Source organism: Ascaphus truei, chromosome 9, assembly GCF_040206685.1.
Source record: "Ascaphus truei isolate aAscTru1 chromosome 9, aAscTru1.hap1, whole genome shotgun sequence".
In the NCBI taxonomy this organism is placed as follows: domain Eukaryota; kingdom Metazoa; phylum Chordata; class Amphibia; order Anura; family Ascaphidae; genus Ascaphus; species Ascaphus truei.
Genome location: NC_134491.1, coordinates 5,899,086 through 5,923,710, shown reverse-complemented (window position 1 = coordinate 5,923,710; position 24,625 = coordinate 5,899,086). Strand labels below are relative to the sequence as shown.

The following is a 24,625-nucleotide window of genomic DNA, read 5'->3' as shown; positions in this document are numbered from 1 at the left end:
AGCTTAAAAAAGGTTGAGGTACACCAAATTATATATTTGGTGATTGTCTTGAATGTAGAAATATTTTTATTCAATACATTTTTATATTATACATGCACATTTTGCTGTGTTCTTGGGAATCCTGGCACAATCTGATGCTGAGAAATTGAGGTTTTCATCAACATTATTATTTCTTGCGCTAGGGTGTACAGTATGTCACTATTTTTTCCTTACTTGCATTCAGGGAACTGAGAATTCCCCATCATTCATCTAATCAGCAGAAATGAACGAGTTAATTGCTTTTAGGTTCCACTCCACCATTGTAGATTATTTTCATTAACGCCTTCATCTTTTTTCCATTGTAAAGCAGGAGGTAGACCTAGGGTCTCAGGTAGTTATTTAGCGCAGGTGCCGGTGCATGTGCTGCTTTGCTTCCGAATGTTTTTCTTATTTGTTGAATTTTTTCACTGCCATTTGCAGCACAGATCGGAAGTCCATGCATACGTTTTTGTTAGAATTGTTTATTTAAGGTCAGGGCACATTAAAGTGCAACAAGGCGCCAGGTGATGGAAGATGCCAACTGCTCAGAATTCTGCACAGAAACAAATGAAAAAGCAGTTTATCCATCTCTAAGATCTCTCCTCGCCCAATCACTGCTGACTTTCCCAACAGTTTGCCCTTACTACCTCTACTGGGAATGATAGGAAGATGTCTGGGGCGCTACCAATCTAAAAAACTAACACAACACACTAATACAGTAGATAGTATATCATGCAAAACATGATAAGGCCGTCAAAAGAATATATACGATACTGGCCCAATGATGTGCTGCAGCTCAACCCGAAGAGGGTCGTCCCATGATCCTCAAGTAGTGATAAGAATGGAGTAGGGGAGCACAAAACCATGACGGGTGCACAGGAACAAATACAAACTGTGGAATATGAGGTTCCGTTTATTACAAAGTATAATAAGGATTCAGAAAGAATAAAGAAAAGTATCCAAAAACACTGGCATCTTTTATTGCAAGACCCAATACTTGATATGCACTTCGTGAGACTGTAAGTAATCACAGAGGTGCTCAATGGAATAATTATATGAGGAGGATTGGATATTTTCCCTATACTATCTATCTGGTCTCGCTGACCTCTCTATACATTTACCATCTGATCTAACAACTGATCCAGACGGGTTAATACCCTGACTTATAGCATCTTATGCCATCCATATCCCACCATTATTAGTTGGTTTATTGGGATATTAAAATCATATATATCAGATGACATAGATGCTTGACATTTTTTATTTAATTCGTTTTTAACTCACGTTACACCATCTTTGGTAATATATGTTGTTAGTCAATTTATTAAAAGTTATCTTTTATATTTTGTGGTGTGCAGTTTAGTGAATTCTTTTTAGGGGCACAATCACTTTGTGTTTCCCTTCCCCCCCTTTTTTCTGAAGACCCAATAATTAAAGGACATTTACCGGAACGCCCAAGGGTCATTTTTAAAAAAGCCGGCAACACCAAAAGTAAACTTGCACCGAGCATTTTTAAACAAACAGAAAACAAAACTCCTGTCAATTGGCTTTCACCAGCGACTGGTTTTTATAAGTGTAATACGTGCAAGCCCTGTAATACGTGCAAGCCCGGTAATACGTGCAAGCTCTGTAATACGTGCAAGCCCGGTAATACGTGCAAGCCCTGTAATACGTGCAAGCCCTGTAATACGTGCAAGCCCGGTAATACGTGCAAGCCCTGAAATACGTGCAAGCCCTGTAATACGTGCAAGCCCTGTAATACGTGCAAGCCCTGAAATACGTGCAAGCCCTGTAATACGTGCAAGCCCTGAAATACGTGCAAGCCCTGTAATACGTGCAAGCCCTGTAATACGTGCAAGCCCGGTAATACGTGCAAGCCCTGTAATACGTGCAAGCCCTGAAATACGTGCAAGCCCTGTAATACGTGCAAGCCCTGAAATACGTGCAAGCCCTGTAATACGTGCAAGCCCTGTAAACAAGGGTCCGCAGAAAAAAATTGTCACTTAAATCAAAGACGACTGGGGAAAGCTTTGCTATGAAGCATTTTATTAATTGCCCGACGACATTGCGGGCCATGCGGGCTCCAGTATGTGGGGCACACCACCAGACAGGTGCATGTCCGCATACTGGAGCACATGGGCAATATTAGAAGACGTCTTTCAACCCACAAAGTGTCAAAACATTTCTGTTCCCTTTAAGACACTGGGACTTTGGCGAGGGGTTTCAGAAATTCTGGGGCCCTTTCTTCAGGGATATCGCGGACGTTTGGGATCACTGTGATCCACCTCATATTTTTATGTAAGTTGTACATGTTCCTAGTGTACTTATAAATTGTGTTTTAATGGACTCATTTTGTCTTTTGTTTCTTCCCTTATTCGCCCCCCTTATATGTGTCTCCAGATATTTGCCCTTGTAGTAAATCTGTTTATTTCATTTTTATCTGAATTTCAGACCACGCCATCTTTCTTCACCACAATCGCGATGTTATGACATTATGTATTTAGTTCTTTAGATATTTCATACATGACTCGTGATAGGTACAGTTTTTATTTCCCATTGATATAGTAATTATATTTGTCCACTAGGGTTCACTCTTTAGCCATCTCAGGTGGCTCATTATGAATAGTGTACTCAAACCAGTCTATTATGCATTGTATTGTATGTCTTTATTTATATAGCGCCATTAATGTACATAGCGCATGCATTACTAAGAACAGATTTAATATGTATATTTATTTATTCCAACATTTGTACCATGCGAGGTACGCATTCTTTAGGAATATCTAGTATCTGTTAATAGTGCCTTGACTGCTTTATGTATAAATAGTGTCCACACCATATTAGATTGATTCTATGAGCGAGTATGGTACTATTACAAAGACTACAATTACAATGATGATCCGGTGTCCCAATACAATTAACTAATTGGGAGCACTTCTTAAACCCCCCCCTTTGCGGCCGTACAGGTTACCGACACTGACGAAGCATCTGGCGATGCGAAACGTGTAGTTCGAGTAGCGTGTATCTTTTGGATCCCTGCTGGCATCCGTAGCGTTCGATCACAGCTGTACCCCAGCCCTGCACACCGGACTCGGTGAACAGGGGAACCACAGAGATACACAAATCGGAGCAGCCAGGAATATCCAACGTGCCTTTTATATATGGAAAGAAAGGGGGTTGACAAGGCAACCACAAGAAACCTATGTGCACTCACTATGAACATTTGAGGGCTAGGAAGTATTCAATCCTAGGGTATGATCCCTATATAGCCACTCACTAATATACGTAAAATCCTTTATTTAACATACAGTTAGGTCCAGAAATAATTGGACACTGATACAAGTTTTGTTATTTCGGCTGTGTACCAAAATAAATTCAAGTTACAGTTAAATAATGGGCTTCAAGTGCAGTCTATCAGATTTAATTTGAGAGTATTCACATCCAAATTGGAGGAAGGGTTTAGGAATTACATCTCTTTAATATGTAGCCCCCTCTTTTTCAAGGGACCAAAAGTAATTGGACAATTGACTCAAAAGCTTTTTCATGGACAGGTGTGGGCTATTCCTTCGTTATTTCATCATCAGTTAAGAAGGGAAAAGGTCTGGAGTTGATTCCCAGGTGTGGCATTCGCATTTGGTAGCTGTTGCTGTGAACCCACAACATGCGGTCAAAGGAGCTCTCAATGCAAGTGAAACAGGGCATCCTTAGGCTGCAAAATAAAAGAAAATCCATCAGAGAGATAGCAGGAACATTAGGAGCGGCCAAATCAACAGTTTGGTACATTCTGAGAAAAAAAAAAGAACACACTGGTGAGCTCTGCATCACAAAAAGGCCTGGATGTCCACGGAAGACAACAGTGGTGGATGATCGTAGGATCCTTTCCATGGTAAAGAAAAACCCCTTCACAACATCCAGCCAAGTGAAGAACACTCTCCAGGAGGTAGGCATATCATTATCCAAGTCTACCATAAAAAGAAGACTTCACAAGAGCAAATACAGAGGGTTCACCACAAGGTGCAAACCATTCATAAACCTCAAGAATAGAAAGGCCAGATTAGACTTTGCCAAACAATATCTAAAAAAAGCCAGCCCAGTTCTGGAACAGCATTCTTTGGACAGATAAAACTAAGATCAACCTGTACCAGAATGATGGGAAGAAAAAAATATGGAGAAGGCTTGGAACGGCTCATGACCCGAAGCATACTACATCATCTGTAAAACACGTTGGAGGCAGTGTGATGGCATGGGCATTCATGGCTTACAATGGCACTGGGTCACTAGTGTTTATTGATGATGTGACAGAAGACAGAAGCAGCCGGATGAATTCTGAAGTGTATAGGGATATATTGTCTGCTCAGATTCAGCCAAATTCAGCAAAGTTGATTGGACGGTGCTTCACTTTACAGATGGACAATGACCCAAAACATACTGCAATAGCAACCCAGGAGTTTTTTTTAAGGCAAAGAAGTGGAATATTCTGCAATGACCGAGTCAGTCACCTGATCTCAACCCGATCGAGCATGCATTTCACTTGCTGAAGACAAAACTAAAGGCAGAAAGACCCACGAACAGCCAACAACTGAAGACAGCTGCAGTAAAGGCCTGGCAAAGCATCACAAAGGAGGAAACCCAGCCTTTGGTGATGTCCATGCGTTCGAGACTTCAAGCAGTCATTGCCTGCAAAGGATTCTCAACAAAGTATTAAAAATGAACATTTTATTTATGATTGTGTTAATTTGTCCAATTACATTTGAGCCCCTGAAATAAGGGGACTGTGTATGAAAATGGTTGCAATTCCTAAACGTTTCATACGATATTTTTGTTCAAACCCTTGAATTAAAGCTGAAAGTCTGCACCTCGGTTGTTTCATTTCAAATCCATTTTGGTGACGTACAGAGCCAAAATTATGAAAATTGTGTCAGTGTCCAATTATTTACGGACCTAACTGTATATACAATGGACGACACATATTCCATAAAAATAACGGGGAGAAATCACAAGAGTGGAGATGACTATAAATCAATGGCTTTTGTCAGTCACTCTCATGCTACTGAAAGCCTCAGTGTTATTTTGCCACTATTGCAAATATCATACATTGCTATATCAATGGCAATATATAGCAATGTTGCATGATATTTGCAACAGTGGCAAAATAACACAGGCTTTCAGTAGCATGAGTGACTGGGAGTATGTGCATAGAGAACCCAGTAGACTCAATATAGAGGGCTGTACTAAAGATATCATACATATCTCTTGAGGTTTATATTTGAATTTTCGGTGGTTGCCTTTATATGATATAAGTGGCACTAATCAAAATACACATCGTTATGACAATACTAATAGATGGTATTTGTTTTTTTCCCTCCTTTTCAATGTCCCTTTGCATTTTCAGGACAGAGACATGCTTGACGAAAGCCATTGATTTATAGTCATCTCCACTCTTGTGATTTCTCCCTGTTATTTTTATGGAATATGTGTAGTCCCGTTGTATATATGTTAAATAAAGGATTTTACGTATATTAGTGAGTGGCTATATAGGGATCATACCCTAGGATTGAATACTTCCTAGCCCTCAAATGTTCATAGTGAGTGCACATAGGTTTCTTTTGGTTGCCTTGTCAACCCCCCTTCTTTCCTTGTAGTCTCTACTCCCGTATGCACCCTATTTATATACAAACAAACATACAAAAGGAGAGCGGCAGTATTTAATTATGTATATGTGCCTCTTATATATGCAAGTTCTTTGTTGCACTTGCATTTTTTTATCTAATAAACATCTGTTTTAACTGTCAATACTTGGGATATTTATCATTCACACGGGTCACCACTCCTATCCCGAGGGTCCACATACCAAGAGTGAAGGGATTGCCTGGTCCTGGAAAAGACACCCATTTGAGCACAGACTTACACATGGCCGTGTAAGTCATTCTATTCATTCACATTTACCCATTCCCTGACTATTCAGCCCCATGCTAAATGGAGAATCTTGATACACACATTTGAGTTGCACCCCTTCAGGGGTGCATTCAGTCTTACTCCATCTGTGTATCACCCAGCAGTAATCACTGTGTTGTGTGTTTGTTTCTGTTTATGATTTTATCACAATTGCACTGCTAGCAACTATACTAATTGGTACATTATTTGCATTTGTTCCTGTGTACCCTTCATGGTTTTGCGCTCCCCTACTCCATTCTTACCTCTGCTGAGAGGCTGCTCTGAACTGGTACTTTTTCAAATGTGGGAATTTCCAAAGTTTGTTGTGGAGAGGTATTTCCCTCAAAAGAAAGAAAGGAAGGAAGGAAGAAAAAGACCCAATAACAACATGCACTCAAGACTACAGGTAGTTAAAAAAAAAAAAAAGAAAACACAACAACTAGTGGCAGATGCAGATAGCGAGACATATCTGAGAAATATGTACCCAAGAAAATGTTAGATATGTGGTATAGTGGAAGGGACCCCGGTATAGAGCTGGATGGATAAATAAATAGGGTAAAACCAAATAAATTCATTGCTATGTGCAACAATTAAAAGGGGGCAGGAATAGAAGAAAATAGAAAACCACATACCAGTAAGCATGTGGTGTAAACCCCCAGCCCCACCACCCTACACAACTAGAGCTGATGCTGTCTTGTGTATAACTAGAGTTGGTGATAATACTCAAAGTAGCACTGGTAAAATAACCATTTGATTTACTGTGGAGACTTCCCACATTTGGACTGAATTTTGCCTGGATTGGAGACCTTAACACCGAAGTGCTAATTAGACAGCTGAAAATACTTGTGCTGTAATGGGATAAGATATCCAGATACAGGAGAAGGTAGAACCGCCGGTACTCAGTTAATGCTAGTACTTCAGATGTTTTTTGTCTCCTCACTCACTGATATCAGTGCTATAATTTGTGTATCAACCTCTAACAGTGGGAGGCTGAGAGAACGCTAGGAGGCAGATTGGCTAAACTGTGGGTAAGCCTAAAGGCAATGCCCGATTCTCATGTAGTGTCTGTATGACATTGAAACCCTTACCTACGCTAATAAATGGCACTGCAGGTGTCCGTTTGCTAGCAGGTGAACAGATCTAACCAGTCGTGGAGCGGTGGACTACTGTTAATTTCAGCGTACGTACCAGGCATCTGTATACCCTTATAGATAGCAGAGGTTGTACTCCTGGGCGCTTCCCGACACCTTGGAGGCTGCTTTTGGAATACTCTAGGGCGCCAGAGAAACAACTTCTTGCTGTGCTAGTCTGCAGTGCCAAAGTGTTGCGACGTGACTGCTATGACGTTAACCCGCATCCAACTGTTGCCTACAATGGTACAAATGCTGCAGTGCAAGGGCTATTCTTGTACTTAGAATTTTGCAGGCATGATTCCTAGTCCTGAAGGGAGGTAAGTGGGTCAAACCCTTCAAAAAAAAGGCCCTGGCATTACCATTCAGCTCTACTACTTTACCATTACATTAGTGACATCATATCATGTGGGTTAATCCATATACCAAGCGCAATTTTCTTTTGGAAGATCAACTGTGACTAACAAGCAATTTGTAAAATAACCTTGTAAATCAATGAGCAGCCCGGCTCTCCTGAAACAAACAAACGCCACTGAGCACGCAAGACCTTTATTCCCCTTTTACAGTCATATCAAACATACAAGACATACTACTACTTGTACACAACATGACAGCAGTTACCAAGAGAGAAGGCGGCATCTTATCACTATAAAAAAGGTACGACGACAGAATTATTCAAAAGCTCTATAACTATATTTACCAGTTAAAAACCATTCCACAAAAGCTGGAAACTAGGAAGCAGGTTTTTCCACAGTAAATATATATTTTGGAACATAAATATTCCTTTCCTCCTCTCAATAAAGATATGCTTCAGTGATACTGAGGGAATACCTTCCCGTGTGCCAACTCATAATTAGAGAAAACAGTACTGTTGAGGGATTTTTTTTTTTTAAATAAATACTGTGGTTTAAGACATTTGACTTACTGTAGATTTACTTAGAAAGCAGCTTTTAATAATGGCATATGCATGTATTAGCCAATAAATATCCCGGAACTGGATAAATCTTAGCAAGGATATGACTTCAACAGATGTATTCTTTTAGCTTGGAAAATAGTAATGTACAGTATACATTATTCTGTGAGCTGCATTTTAATGCAGAGAAAATTAAAGGTTGAAACCGTTTTCCCCTAAATAAAAGTAATTGGTACGAGACAGAATTAAAATGTTCCCGGGTGCTGCTCTAACCATCGTGCCGTTATTTGCAAAACATTTACTGTATGGTTGATAAATGGCAAGTTCATAGTTTTAGGATTTTTCTTCTTATTGAAACACTGTTTTTTTTTTTTTTTTTAAAACACAGACAAATTGTACATTCCCGTACCTTCTAAATCCAGCAGTTTTACAAAAAAAAAAAATGTACTAAAAGTTACACAGATGCAAATACTATACGTCCTGAGCTGGACATCAGGGGATGTATCACTGGGCTTTAAAGAATTAAAAGAAAGTGTTATGGTAAAAGTACTTTAAAGATATTCAAATAAAATGAGTCAAGCACACAGCTCTCCTTTTAAAACCGTTACATGTCACAAGTAAAAGATCATACGGTTTCCATTGTACTTCTCGTGTGCATGGAGGGCAGATAATGCAAAAGTAATGCACAAAAAGCACACGCAAAAAGGGCTATTATTGTAATCAATTACAAGACTGCCTATTTTATAAACTAAGGTTTGCATATTGCAAGTATTACACTCAATACTTATTGAAATGGCAATAACCCAATACAGTACAAGCAAAGTGTAACTAGCATAGGTCCCATTTTCACTTCATACCGACATACTTTAAATAGTTTTGATTTACAATATAAAATGATCAAACAAAAAAATAATTAAATTACATAAACGCCTTTGGCTCTAAGTGACAGACAAGCTTTTCCTTCCCCATAACAAATCAAATTTAAGACATCTTGCAAAAACAGATGAATCATTTCCTATAATAAAATGTAGTAATCTTATTTTCATTACATTAAATAATCTAAAACAAACACAAAAAAAAAAAACATACACACTAAAAAGCAGCGGCTAGCAAGAACATGTATTTAAAATGCAATGAATATCATTTGTATGGAAGTCGCCCCTGCATCTAGCCAAATTATACCCATAGGTAGCTAACCATCTGTGGGATATTCTTGCCATCCCTGAACATTTTATAATAAATTTAGAAAAATATTTTTTTCTAGATTTGCTTTTGAATAAGTTTCGTCTTCCGAAAGGTTTATATAAAAAGGAGCTGTTCCCCAAGAAGAAATAAATAGAACAAATGTGACATTACTACAGCAAATCCCAGTTTTCTTCCAGGAAATCCAAAAGGACAGAGAAAGGCAAATAAACCTGTGTCTGATCGGCACTGCTCACTTAGAGGAGTAACTCTTACTCCCAGATACTGGAGCTTCATGGACATGTCAGACTGAGGATTTCATGTATTGTTCCTTTGTGTAAAAGCTCTCAATTATTCATGAATAAAAAGAAAAGAAAAAACAAGACGAGTCCAATTAACCGCTTGATCTCCATCTGTCCACTTTTCAGGAACATCCATTTTATACAGTGTTTGTACCATCATGTGCAATGCGCTTCTATGAAAAGAGGTCGCAAAAATAATAACAGCATTGTAAGGATGTTGGTTCTGCACGTAACATGCATGTAAACAACAGAAACCATTTCCCCAAGAATAGAATTAAAAAGTAGAGGTGAAGCAATCACCGGTTTCAATAAGATCACGTGCTCCTCTCTGCACAGTTATAGCTGCAGGAACGCCTTATAACTCCAAAGGCTTAGTAGATGGTCGGAATGTCACTTTTGCTATTGGATTCTTTGGAGAGCCTTTATAACGATTCAATTCCCTCCCAGACACCATGCGCAGGACGGTGTTATTTGGTCTGTTTGCTGGGAGGGTGGGTTTCTTGTTGCAGGTGGCTCTGGGGACTTCCTGATTCGTCAAATCAACCAACACAGGCTTCATTGGGATGGCAGCGCTTGCTGCTGGGCATCCACTATTCCTGAGAGACGGTTTAGGAATCCTGGATCCTACATCCGAAGGGGCAGAAGAAGCCATGTGTTCATGGGATACACAGGCTTTCAGACTCAATGTAGAATAGGATGGAGGATCAGCATGCTTCAAGAAGAACTCTGAAGAAAGAGATCCATCGTAGCTAACCGATTTCACCATCAGGGAGCTGACTGCAACTGGTTTCACCCCTGTGCTGTTCGCTTTGTCTTTCAGCTTGGAGAGGGAGTTGATTCGCCGGACAGATTGACGCACTGGTGTACGCTGGAACTTGAGAGGGGACTTCAGCTTCTGGGCAGAGTTGCGGTCACTCAGAGAGAGCTTATTAAAATGTTGTATTTGGTCAGAAACCCTAATGGATCTACGTGCTGTTATACATCCGGGAATAGGCTCACAGGAAGAACTGTCCGAAGCCACCGACCAGTCAGACGCTGCTGGGTGAACGATTTCTTGCGGTGCAGGTAGCATGCCAGGCAAGGTTTCAGTGGAAGAGACAGGACAGGTTTCATTTTGATTGCGGCATCCACGCATTTCTAATTTAACTACTTTGATTTCCCTGTCCCCAACATTACTGCTTAGTTTGTTTTCCATGCAACTTACATGGATGCTGGTTCTTTCCTCCGGGACCACTAATAAAGCCGCCCTCTGACCTTCAGTCACACTGTTTTGTACAGAATATCGATCTGGGCCACTGACCGTACTTTCTTCCATGACAGCCAGAGCTTTATCTTTTCCTTGTGAAAATATACACCTATCTTCTGCGGTGCGATCAAATCGTTCATTTCTTTCTGCATTTCTAAGACTAGTTGCTGGACTGTCGGCCTTATTTTGAAGCTCCGAGTTGGTAAAGCGTTCTGAAGTGTCCGGTTCCGGAGGATTCCCTACCCCCACCACTTTGTGCAGATCACTCTCCGACTCTGAAAAAGCCTCTCTTATCTTCAGCAAAGTTTTCTCCACCTGACTCTCTTGTTGTTGTAGGAGAGAATCTTCCTTCAGGTTCCAGTCTTGCCTCCGACTCCCAGAGAAGGATCTTAGATCTGAAGGCATTGGTGGAGGTTTTCCAGCTACTACAGCCGGTTCAAAGTAGCAGTTGGCAGCACTGAGATATCCCGCTACAGGCGTTCCCTCATCACCAAATCCATTCAGCTCCAAGGGGTGTGGTCCTGTCCATGACATGCGGTGACTGTATGCCTCTGATACTTTCGGAGTTAGCAGGTTGTCTTCTGATTTGCTGATTTTCTTTGAGCCTATATATATATATAAAAAAAATACTAATCAGAGTTGCATTGACATTGGCTGGTGTAACATGAGAGCAATAGCTATCGGATATAGGGGAGGATTATTCCACAAGGCATCCATTAGTGATACCGTTGCATGGACATGTTATACCACAAGAATAGGGGTGTTAGTACAATAAACCTTTTACAAAGAGACCGAATAAACCTTTTTATTTTCAAAATCAACCACTTTTTTCTCTTTCTTTCTTGAACCTTTTCTGCTGTATGCTTATAGTATAAACGCCCCTTTTTAAGTTCTCTTTATGCCATCTCCTTCGCTGCCAAATACAATCCAATAGCCAAGATCTGTATAAAAAAAACAGCTTAAACCCATTGAGCAGTAAAAACACTCAGTACCATTGAGTGGCAAGTGAACCCGACACTTACCTGCACTTACAAATGGGCTCTTTGCTGGGGTAGACGGAGCCCCCAGTTTGCTAGGCACAGCCTCGGTGTTCAGCTCTTGTGTGTTTGCGAGTCGCCAGCCAATGTTTTGAGAGTGGCTGCTAGAGGGAAATACGCTCAACGTGTTCTAGGGGTAGAAATCACAAAATGCCACAATCACAAACCCACACAACCACAACCTGCAGTGAATTGTGATCTCCCAATACACATAGATAAGCAATTGTGTAAAGGCGTTGCAAACCGCAGCACAGGACATAATGCACATTTTAGACAAATTAACATGAAATTGAACCCTAGAAAACTTTATAACGCCTTGTGCCACTAAACAAATAAAACTGGCACCCCAGTTGGCACTGATAAAACAAATGTAATTCTATTCTGTCCTCCTCCCTTAACCAGCATGACCCCTTATTCTCCGCAGCACTCACTACCTAAATAATCAACCTTCACTTAACATCTAGATCCTCGCAACACTTCTGCTTATTCACCAAAGATGGAGAAAACCCATGTTACCTTGAATCCCAGCAGCCACCCGCTTTTAAGGTAAGTCTAATTACTGGTTAGTCAGGGGTTAATATAAGGGGTTTTCAGAGGGTGTCAGGGTAGTGAAGCAGTCGCGACCAAATGTCCTAGACCGTCTGACCTCTGCTCCCTATACTTACAAACATTCCCGCCACCCTGCTCCCTATACTTGCACACATTCCCGCCACCCTGCTCCCTATACTTGCACACATTCCCACCACCCTGCTCCCTATACTTGCACACATTCCCACCACCCTGCTCCCTATACTTGCACATATTCCCACCACCCTGCTCCCTATACTTGCACATATTCCCACCACCCTGCTCCCTATACTTGCACACATTCCCGCCACACTGCTCCCTATACTTGCACACATTCCCACCACCCTGCTCCCTATACTTGCACACATTCCCACCACCCTGCTCCCTATACTTGCACACATTCCCACCACTCTGCTCCCTATACTTGCACACATTCCCGCCACACTGCTCCCTATACTTGCTCACATTCCCGCCACCCTGCTCCCTATACTTGCACACATTCCCACCACCCTGCTCCCTATACTTGCACACATTCCCACCACCCTGCTCCCTATACTTGCACACATTCCCGCCACCCTGCTCCCTATACTTGCACACATTCCCACCACCCTGCTCCCTATACTTGCACACATTCCCACCACCCTGCTCCCTATACTTGCACACATTCCCACCACCCTGCTCCCTATACTTGCACACATTCCCACCACTCTGCTCCCTATACTTGCACACATTCCCGCCACAATGCTCCCTATACTTGCACATATTCCTGCCACACTGCTCCCTATACTTGCACACATTCCCGCCACTCTGCTCCCTATACTTGCACACATTCCCGCCACCCTGCTCCCTATACTTGCACACATTCCCGCCACTCTGCTCCCTATACTTGCACACATTCCCGCCACCCTGCTCCCTATACTTGCACACATTCCCGCCCCCCTGCTCCCTATACTTGCACACATTCCCGCCCCCCTGCTCCCTATACTTGCACACATTCCCGCCACCCTGCTCCCTATACTTGCACACATTCCCGCCACAATGCTCCCTATACTTGCACATATTCCTGCCACACTGCTCCCTATACTTGCACACATTCCCCTGCTCCCTATACTTGCACACATTCCCGCCACCCTGCTCCCTATACTTGCACACATTCCCACCACCCTGCTCCCTATACTTGCACACATTCCCGCCACCCTGCTCCCTATACTTGCACATATTCCTGCCACCCTGCTCCCTATACTTGCACACATTCCCGCCACTCTGCTCCCTATACTTGCACATATTCCTGCCACCCTGCTCCCTATACTTGCACACATTCCCGCCACTCTGCTCCCTATACTTGCACATATTCCTGCCACCCTGCTCCCTATACTTGCACACATTCCCGCCACACTGCTCCCTATACTTGCACACATTCCCGCCACACTGCTCCCTATACTTGCACACATTCCCGCCACTCTGCTCCCTATACTTGCACATATTCCTGCCACCCTGCTCCCTATACTTGCACACATTCCCGCCACTCTGCTCCCTATACTTGCACATATTCCTGCCACCCTGCTCCCTATACTTGCACACATTCCCGCCACACTGCTCCCTATACTTGCACACATTCCCGCCACACTGCTCCCTATACTTGCACACATTCCCACCACTCTGCTCCCTATACTTGCGCACATTCCCGCCACCCTGCTCCCTATACTTGCACACATTCCCGCCACCCTGCTCCCTATACTTGCACACATTCCCGCCACCCTGCTCCCTAGCTCCCTATACTTGCACACATTCCCACCACCCTGCTCCCTATACTTGCACACATTCCCACCACTCTGCTCCCTATACTTGCACACATTCCCACCACCCTGCTCCCTATACTTGCACACATTCCCGCCACTCTGCTCCCTATACTTGCACACATTCCCGCCACCCTGCTCCCTATACTTGCACACATTCCCGCCCCCCTGCTCCCTATACTTGCACACATTCCCACCACCCTGCTCCCTATACTTGCACACATTCCCGCCACAATGCTCCCTATACTTGCACACATTCCCGCCACCCTGCTCCCTATACTTGCACACATTCCCGCCACCCTGCTCCCTATACTTGCACACATTCCCACCACCCTGCTCCCTATACTTGCACACATTCCCGCCACCCTGCTCCCTATACTTGCACATATTCCTGCCACACTGCTCCCTATACTTGCACACATTCCCGCCACTCTGCTCCCTATACTTGCACATATTCCTGCCACACTGCTCCCTATACTTGCACATTCCTCCCCCTCTGCTTTCAAACAATCAATAGTTACACGTCCTTCCCCCCTATCGCTCTGTGTCACGTACACACCCACCAAGGTGTGTGAATTTGCGTGGAAGGGTTTAACCACAAATGTTTCCAGATTGTCTCAAGCACCAGCAGGTTTAAAAAAATTTAAAAAAATAAAGCCTAAACATAGCAAAAGCCCTCTCACTAAAACCAGATTACATTGCTGCCACCAGGATTAATTTCAATCAGACACGTAGGGGGATCCTGGTCTCCATAATGCACACATTAAATACCAAATCCAAAACAATAAAATAGGGTGATAAAGTCAGTCCTAAAACGTAAAAAATCCCTTTAAAGGGAAACAGTTTAAATTAGGATTTAATACAAGACAAGGTGTTACAGTACCGTATAGAAAACCATTACAAAATGACAGTGAGTAAAATCAGAGTTTATAAAATAAAAAATTTGAAAAAAAACTATAAAATTACCACACAATGCCCTCGCATACATCGCCGGAGAGACCATGGACATGTGGGATATATCTAACACACACACACACACACACACACACACACACACACACACACACACACACACACACACACACACACACACACACACACACACACACACACACACACACACACACACACACACACACACACACACACACACACACACTTTTTGTTTGTTTTTTTTAAACATTCTTACACACAATATTCCGGTTTGATCTTTGCAAGAGTCATTTGTTACTTTCCCTTGACACTTATGACCAGAGGAGAATTATTTAATTCTACGTTTAATCAAGGAGTATAAAATATACTCAATAACACTCTTCCAGAAGTAAACAGATGAATGTACCTGCATCATCCTACTCCAACAAATCTCTCAAGCAAATACATGTTCTATACTGCACTACGAGTCTCCCATTATTTAATATAGATTGTAAACTCTGCAGGGCAAGGACACCCTAATTTCTATTTTCACGCACTTATAAAATTTGCCTACTATCTCCCTATACCATCTGTATTATAATTCTGGAAAGTGCTACATACATTGGTGACGCTTCATAAACATATACATACGAATAAGAGTTCAGTTCACTCATGTTATAAAAAAAGTCAAACAAACATATGGACCTGGCGAGTCTAACAAAGAAAGAAAGCGTTTGAATACGCCCCAGCTGCAGTGTTCATGCACGAGTCTGGTCATTTAACTCACCACATCCTTGCTACTTTTGCCAAGACTGAATCTAAGACGTAGCGACCTGCGCACCATCTCTTTCCGGCTTATCTTGGGGGAGAAGCAGACAGTTTTTCCCGATTCGACTCTGCATAAAAGGTTTAAGTTGAAGGGTCAGAAATCAGGTACAACAGGTAGATCCTTACAATTACATTCCACCAAATGGCTGTGCATATGGAAATGCCTTACACCCCCTTCAGCTGGTTGTTCAATCACAGATATCAAGGGAGCACAAAATGAGAAAGGAGGGAAGGGAGATAGAAAACAAAAATCACCTTTGCACTTTCCTGTTTTCACACCTCTTACTTCTACGGTTTCCTGAACTGGAGAGGTGTTTTCCGCCACTGACCGAGGGGGACAGGGAGCTCTGCGAGGTCTCCAGAGAAACACAAGGACTCCCGTCACACCGAGCTAAGAGTATGACAAACAGAATTAATGCTAGAGCCACTCCAAGGACTTTAACCCCTTAGCTGCTATAGGGATCAGCACAGCATTACAATACTCAGCGGTCAATATAGCAAAGAGATCGTGCGAAAGGAGCATTAAAGTTTTCCTACAATAATAGTTTATCATTTTACAGCAATGCTTTAGAAACAGTGCAAAGATTTTTGTATTTCTCTTCTATACAATGTGTGCGGTAGAAGAACTAGAGAGCGGGTGGGAAAGTGACATTCCTTCACAGAGTGCGGGTGAGTTTTATTTATTTATGAAACTGAATCTTTAACTAAAATATAGTTGTTGCTATTTTATTACAACAAAATAGAAAAACAGTTAGGATTAAAAAATAAATAAGTTAAGAAAAAATAAAAAAAACAACACAAGCTAATTCTGCAATATTTACCTGAAGCAGGGGTGAATCCACTACCAAAGAGGCTGCTGGGTAATAGATCAAATGCAAAGTTATGTTTAATGGATTTTCTCTTCTTGCTGGAAATTCCTTGCATTGAATCCACGGGGAGTTTACGCTTGGTATTTGGAGTAAGAATTACAGGAGTCACCATGGAACCCAAAACTGGAAGAAATGAAAGTGGGTGGGTGGGGAGAAATAAACGCTAGCCGCAGCTAGCACTCAGTAATCACATCCTTCATTCCTGCTCTGAGGATGCAGAGAGTTTCTTGCGAGGAGAAAGGTTTGGCTGCCAAAAGCTAAAATATATGTTACACAAGCATAGAATAACAGACAAGCCGTGTGCTACAGAGACTGGTGATAATCTGCCAGGCAACTTGTAATTTCAGACTGGGCATTATATAGATGTGTCCTCATCAAAGCCAATGTTATTACTTATTACATCTTCCACATTTTTATTAAGATGTTTTTGTAGAAAAAGATGTGGTCCTTTATTACAGCAGTCTGATATTAAAAGCACACAGACAAGTCAAAGGAGATTAATTAGAGAATACGCTGGGAAGTGTTCAAAATGTCTTTCTGTTTCTAAGTCAAGGAATAGAAGATGCATGCGGGAGAAATGCATTACATTCCTTCTACAGCCATGCACTTAATCTATGCAACAATACAAGCAGTATATTTCCTGTTAAATGCAGACTGTAGGAGGAGGGCAGAGTTGATGGCGGATAAGGGCCAGCGGTTTACAGAACTGCAGCAGGTTAAGGCACACATTAGAGATACTGTACCTACCAGTTCTGTCTGCCTGGGGTGTAGAGGAAGGTGTTGTATTAGTTTTAAATTTATTCAATGCTCCACTAACAAAATCTGAAACATAAGAGATAAACTAAGAAGTGTGTAAGAACATCAGTGTAAGAGACACTACTTGGGGTAGCTGGCAGTGCGCCTACATGGGCATTTTTCATGTCATTTCTGAAATAGTATCTGTCAAGTCTGTATACAGAGAAGCATATAACGTTTGACCACCTCATTGCTGACACTTGAAGATTTGCGAGATGGGGGTACAGAGTGCCTGTTTGCAAACATCTAAACAAAATAAGAACTCATCTTCAATGATAAACCTTTCACTCCACATGAGTGTGTAAGGGCAATAAGCTGCAGCAGGAAGGAACTGGTGAGAACACCCAAGAATACTCCCTCCAGTAACCCAGCTTCTGAATGTTGTAATCAAGGGATAGAGGTATGCAGAGAGACATTTATTTTACTCTCGGATTATAACAGCAGCGGTAAACTTTGATGACTGATGTCAGAAGAGGTTTGCATGGTCCTTATGACATAGTGTTATACACCTGGACTGTAGGGTTTGTCTCCCATCATTTTTTTCAGTGGGGAACCCAACCCCATAGCATGTGCCAGGATCTCATGATCCGAGCTAAATGATTGAACCCCCGGAACTCTTCTGACTACACTGTACAGGGAGAGAGTCCTAGAATCCTACAGGTTGTAGTATTTACCTCCCACACTTCTCCGTCTCCTCTTCTTCCGCTCCCCAGGAGTCTCTCCTTCACCTTCCTCAGAGCCCTCAAGCCCGGGCGTACCAGAATCTGTGTCAACTCCCAGCATTCCTGGGATCTTTACCAGGAGAAACTCAGGAACACACCCTAAAAAAAAGTCACACAGTGAAAAAGCAGGGTCACAAAAGCTACACAAGATTCTGTAAAGACAGTCACAGAGCAGACTCAAGGGCTATACAATGGGGCAAAAACAAATAAAACACTATCATTATATTCATTTAAAAATGTCACTAGGAAATGACAATATCCCACTGTAATTTATACCTCGGCATGCACCATCAGAAGCTTAGTTACTGCTATTGTAATGTAATAAAACTAGAGTCCGACTGGACAGGGACACACACAATTGTAGGCCCAATAAAAATGTATTGAGAAAGGTTAGCATGTAATCAATGTATGGCCACTCATTTTGGTAAACGAGTCGAGTGAACTGTCACCATTGTTCGTTACTAAGTATATTGCCTGTGAATATTGCTAACCTGTTTCATTGTTATTTTACAGTGTGAAGTCGAGGTACTTTCGCAAAGGAATGAAAAGGACTGAAGTTCCTTAAGGAGGGGTCAGTTTGACCAGGTTGCCTCTGTCGAGGTGGCAGTTGGGGGGCAAGTTCTTGTCCTTGCCAGACGGTGCTCGGGGCTGACAAGCCGGGGGGGGGGGGGGGAGGAGGGGAAGCGAGGGGGCGGGGTCATCTGGTCGTGACTTCCGGGCACCCACTTGCGACAACGACCAGGTCACGTGGTCCCGGCTACAGGATCAGCGGTTCAAGGACCGTCTGACCCTTCACCTATTAAGTGAGCTCTCGGGCAGGGACTGGCAGTTACTCAGATTCAATAAGCAAAGCCGCGGCCTTTTATACCTCTAAATCGAGTCTGTCATTACCTGTATGTGTTTATGTGGGTATTAGATAACGAGAGGAGGGGGAGCTCCCTCGCAGCCTCTCTGGTCGTGTACAAATAGGGCAAAAACAAACACAACACTTATATTCATTTAAAAATGCCACTAGGAAATGACAATATCCCACTGTAATTCATACTTCGGCATGCACCATCAGAAGCTTATTTATTTACTGCTATTGTAATGTAATAAAACTAGAGTCCGAATAGACAGGGACACGCATGCGCACACACACACTATTGTAGGCACAATAAAAGGTATCTATGAAGACTATATGCACAGAGCCCCCTCACCGATATCAGCCGCCTGATCTATGAATGTGCGCACCACCGCGGCGTGTACGCGGAGCTTCTTCTCCGTGCTGGCAGAAATCTTCTCACTACCGTCATTCGATTGCAGGAGGTTAGGAGCGAATATTACTGCCAGGTTACTGCTATCCATCTTGTTTTCATCAGATCTTCAAAAGAAAAATAAATACATCTATATACACACACACACACACACACACACACACATTTAATATAAAGGAAATTAATTACTCCTGGGTAAACTGTTAATATTTCCTATATAAACTATCGTAGAGGCAGCACAGCTGCGCAGTGGGAAAAAACTCTTGCTTCCTGCCTGAACAAAACCTTGACACAAACCGTACTTGATAGCAGTATATATTCTGTGTGACACACAGGACAATACTGTTTCCAGGCACATTCCATATGATGGGTGTCAATATAATTTACCAATTTGCTGACTGCGCTCTCTGAACCGTAAAATGTGTGTAGGTGCTTTCAGGCGCTCACCTTGTGGACACAGTGTGCAGAAAGCTGAAGAAGTATCTGAGGACGTGGATGGTCCTGTCAGACATGAGGCAGGAAATGAGCATGGTCGCAGTGTTCCTCTCCTCCTCGGTGCCCAAGTGCTGTGCCTTGAACAGAGCGTCCTGTAGATCCGCCTGCAGTACGGGCTCAGGTAATTCTCTGAAGAACTGCTTGAGGAGACCGGCGACATCGCAGGGAAGAGCAGCAGACAGACAGTTATCACCACAATCTAGCTTAGTCTGAGGAAACAAAGAGAGCAGATAATTCAGCGGTGAAGACCAGCATGGACACCATTGCACACAGAGTAACCTGCGCAAATCGCCACATCTTTACTTGTTTTAGGCCACGCTTAGTGTGCTGGCGACGCAACCGATGAGGTCACCCATCGCCACTAGCGAAAGTTGCAATTTGATTTTTAGCGACAAGGCCAGTGACGTCACTATAGGGGGTCGGGCCGCGCAATTTGATTGGTTTAGAAACAGTCACATGTGGCGACTGTCTCTAAAAAAAAAATCAAATTTACCGGCTTCCAAATTTTCAGTCATGATGGTCGCTCCGTCGCGCTTACTATAAGCACTTGCGACGGAGTCAATTGATTTGTTTTGGAGCGACGTTGTGTCGCTGCTGCAAGACACTATAAGCGCAGCCTTATGTAGAGGCTGTGATGGAAATGCACCAGAATACTCATCCTAAACATAACAAACCAGTCAACCATCCAGCTGCATAAACAGCTGCTTAGATTTTTCCAATTCTCTCCAATTCATGCAGTTCAAATGAATTTCATTTTAAAATGAAACTCATTCAGCAGTTGCAAGTTTTAGTGCTGCCCTGCTCCAATGCAACATTCAGGAGTGTGTGGGTATTATTGCTCATGATACATTATAGCAAATGAAGAAGGTAATATTAACCCTATTGACTTATAAATCTGAGAATTGTATACGAGTAGAATATATATTGATGGGGTTTACCTACCTTTAACAGTTTGAGTCGCACAACAGACCCAGACTTCCTGAAAAGCCCCTCTGTTTGAGTGTGCTGCTCCAAGTGTTTGCAAATGTCAACAAGGAAACTGGGGAAGAAAGAAAGCATTCAGGCACCTCACAGGCACCGCAATACATTTTGCTTCCCTCATTACGATGCTACATTAGTTTGTCAGTTTACAGCAAGGCTATTTCTACACCGTACCAGTAACGAACACCCTGCCAAACATGAAAGGATTTGAATCTGCAGTACAAGCACTCCTGGTACACAGTACATTTTGTAGAAGGACAGATGAACGAGAATGAGCTGCAGGCATATTTTGAACATCTGCGAAACTTCCTGAGAGAATGTCTTGTTACAGAATGTTTCACACCAACATGCTATCTAATTATAAACACCATTACGTAAAGCTTGCAGCACACCGCAAGCGGACTGATGTAATGTCACATGAAGATCAGGGGTAAAGAAGCCGTTTTATACAATGCATACTGTAAATGAAACAACAGAAAGCTGGACCAAAGTTTAAACTCTCCCCCAACTCATTCACTCAGGCCAGTTGCTCACACAAGTCTATGACCTTTCCTTACTGAAGGTTAAAGCGCAAACTGCTTATCTGGCAAATACAGTGATATAGGGTTTTAAACTCATTTATCTATGCAATCCTTAGCCATTTGTCTCCCTGATCCACAGGACACAACATTGGTACTCACTTTGGAATGTTCCCATAATCCGGCACAAATGACTGGGGCAGGGCATGCAGATGTGTCCCAAAGATTTTACCCTACAAATTGATAGCAAGAACATGACTTACATCTAACAGAATTCAGAAAATCAAACATACAAATCCCAGCACAGTACCAAGTAGTACCCTCAATAGTCTGCCACCAAAATATTTCTTCTTTTTCAATAATAAGTATTCAATAAAACAGACAACATACATATTCCTCCCCCTCTAAAAAAAATAATTAACCTTTATTATATTGTATGTCTTTATTTATATAGCGCCATAATGTACATAGCGCTTCACAGTAGTAATACAAGTGGTAATCGTTTAAAAAGAAAAAAATAAACTAAATAAGCAGATCACTACAGATTCATGATAGACAGTGCAGCCTAGTAGTAAGTGCACTGTTTCTGAAGTGGGAGATTACTTTCGAATGGGAGTACATCACTAATTTTTGCCTGTATCTTCCGAACCTCCACCAGCCCTGCAACCCCACCCCCCATCCCCACAACCCAACACCAGCCACACTGGCCAATATGGTCTTGGGATAGTTGGCTCTGTTTTTCTAAGGCCGAGCAGTTAGTCACACTTCCTGTCCCACAGTTATATCCTTTCCCTTGGCATTTCCTGTACCCCATGTAAGCAAAGCCCACAGTACGTACCCATAATGATCCACAGTACTTATATATATACACACTACATCGTGAAAACAAACTTGAGCTACTTGTAGTTATAATAACCATACCGATAACAGTAACCAGGGACGTTAGATTGTAAGGTTACTGCCCCTCAAAGCTTCGATAAATGCTTGTTACATTAAGCTACATTATATCACTATCATTTAATAATGTTCTGCTTTGGAGAAAATTTTGCAGAATATTAAGGCTTTCACCCATTGTTGCCATTTTAGATATCTAAAAAGTGAAAATAAAATGTTTAATGAAGCAAAGCTTGGGGGAAGCAATGTTGATTAGTGGTTATTAGCAATGCAAATTGTGCTTAAAGCACTGTGAATATCAAGGGACAGGCAGACCACTGGAAGCCACCTTATCACACAGGTAAACAAGATACTATATGATGAAGAGATCTCTCTAGCCCTGAAAGTTTATGTACAAAACAAGCTTATATGATGGACATGTTGGTCCATTAAAAGGCATCCTGAGCAGCCGATTGGCTCTCTCGCTTGAGCTGCGGATACCCTACGCCGCACCCCCCCCCCCCCCGACTGGGGTGAGGGGTGGACACTACCTTCCTCTTCTCCCTGTCCCACCTTCAGTCTCACCTTCCCCACCAGCTTCCCCTTCCTACCCCTCTCATATCTCTTTCCTCCCTCTTTCTTTGCCTATCCTTCTCTATATACTCTAAAAAGTTAAGAGGAGTCTCGCTATCTGTATGCTCGACGCAGTCTGTTAGGCTTTTAATGGCTTTTTGTTTTGTGAATTCTGTATCGGGTATATTTGACTTTCTAAAATGACTCTGAACCAATGTTGTATTCCTCCTGGAAAACCAATAAAAATATTTGTCAAAAAAAAAAAGGCATCATGAGCTAGCAAGTATCTTACAGGTAAACAAGGAGCGCCATACAGTACGTGTATACTCACACCCTCCAGCGTCCCACCGGATCCTCTCCATGCCTCAGGACGCTGCTTGCTGTTCCAGTGTTTGATTTTGATTCCATAGGAGCGAAGCCCCTGGACAACAGCAAGTCTGGCCAAGCTGTGGTATTCAGGAGTCTGTTTCATCATGTCTTGTCTCATAGTTCTGATTAAAATGCCTGCATCGGTGGAAGAGCTAAATAGGCTGATAAAGCCTAATCACGTAACTATGTCACCTCCTGATTTGACCCGCCTGTCACCTCTCACCAGAACTGCCACTACTTGCCCTTGTACCCGCTTTATAACATGTATCTTGTTGCCCACTGAAATCAACTTGTCTGCACCCTGCTCTCGCCAACACTGCAGCTCCAGCACCTCCCAAACGCCAATACTATCAGGATGTGCCAAACACAGCACCATCCAAAAAAAACATTCCCCGTCTAAAGCTATAGGAATAGTTTTCACATCAACATACCATCTCTCAGCAACCAGCCTGTGTGACACACACACACACACACACACACACACACACACACTGCCCCTGTGCCCTCCTCACACTGCCCCTGTGCCCTCCTCACACTGCGTCTGTGCCTTCCTCACACTGCCCCTGTGCCCACCTCACACTGCCCCTGTGCCCACCTCACACTGCCCCTGTGCCCACCTCACACTGCCCCTGTGCCCACCTCACACTGCCCCTGTGCCCTCCTCACACTGCCCCTGTGCCCTCCTCACACTGCCCCTGTGCCCTCCTCACACTGCCCCTGTGCCCTCCTCACACTGCCCCTGTGCCCACCTCACACTGCCCCTGTGCCCTCCTCACACTGCCCCTGTGCCCTCCTCACACTGCCCCTGTGCCCTCCTCACACTGCCCCTGTGCCCTCCTCACACTGCCCCTGTGCCCACCTCACACTGCCCCTGTGCCCTCCTCACACTTACCGGGCGCCCTCCTCTCTCACACACACTTACCGGGCGCCCTCCTCTCTCACACACACACTTACCGGGCGCCCTCCTCTCTCACACACTTCCCCGGCGCCCTCCTCTCTCACACACACACTGTCCCTGTGCCCTCCTCTCTCACACACTTCCCCGGCGCCCTCCTCTCTCACACACACTTCCCCGGCGCCCTCCTCTCTCACACACTGTTCCTGTGCCCTCCTCTCTCACACACTTCCCCGGCGCCCTCCTCTCTCACACACACTTCCCCGGCGCCCTCCTCTCTCACACACTGTCCCTGTGCCCTCCTCTCTCACACACTTCCCCGGCGCCCTCCTCCCTCACATTACGTGGCTCTCTCAGTCTCCCGCGGCCATCACTTGGTGTCTCCCCTCCCCGCGCGCTCCGGTCTCGCATTCC

The 24,625-nt window shown here is 43.2% G+C and overlaps 1 protein-coding gene across 6 annotated transcripts; it reads right to left on the bottom strand.

The window, feature by feature from the left end:
* Positions 1–461: 461 nt before the first annotated feature.
* On the bottom strand, positions 462–24,625 carry ARHGAP11A (Rho GTPase activating protein 11A). Of its 6 annotated transcripts, XM_075613245.1 has the most exons (13): positions 24,551–24,625; positions 23,279–23,451; positions 21,664–21,734; positions 20,945–21,041; positions 19,955–20,211; positions 19,451–19,614; positions 18,204–18,350; positions 17,482–17,556; positions 16,687–16,857; positions 16,121–16,256; positions 15,825–15,933; positions 11,748–11,892; positions 7,926–11,330 (listed from the first exon to the last, which is right to left on the bottom strand). In XM_075613245.1, exons 2-13 carry the CDS (start codon positions 23,432–23,434, stop codon positions 9,835–9,837), a joined length of 3,024 nt encoding a protein of 1,007 aa, XP_075469360.1. In that variant the 5' UTR covers positions 23,435–23,451; positions 24,551–24,625; the 3' UTR covers positions 7,926–9,834. The 6 variants fall into 6 exon arrangements, with proteins under 6 accessions (XP_075469362.1, XP_075469364.1, XP_075469360.1 ...); XM_075613247.1 differs by lacking the exons at positions 7,926–11,330; positions 24,551–24,625 and adding an exon at positions 462–571 and having other exon boundaries at positions 11,758–11,892; positions 23,279–24,544; XM_075613249.1 differs by lacking the exons at positions 7,926–11,330; positions 24,551–24,625 and adding an exon at positions 467–571 and having other exon boundaries at positions 23,279–24,544.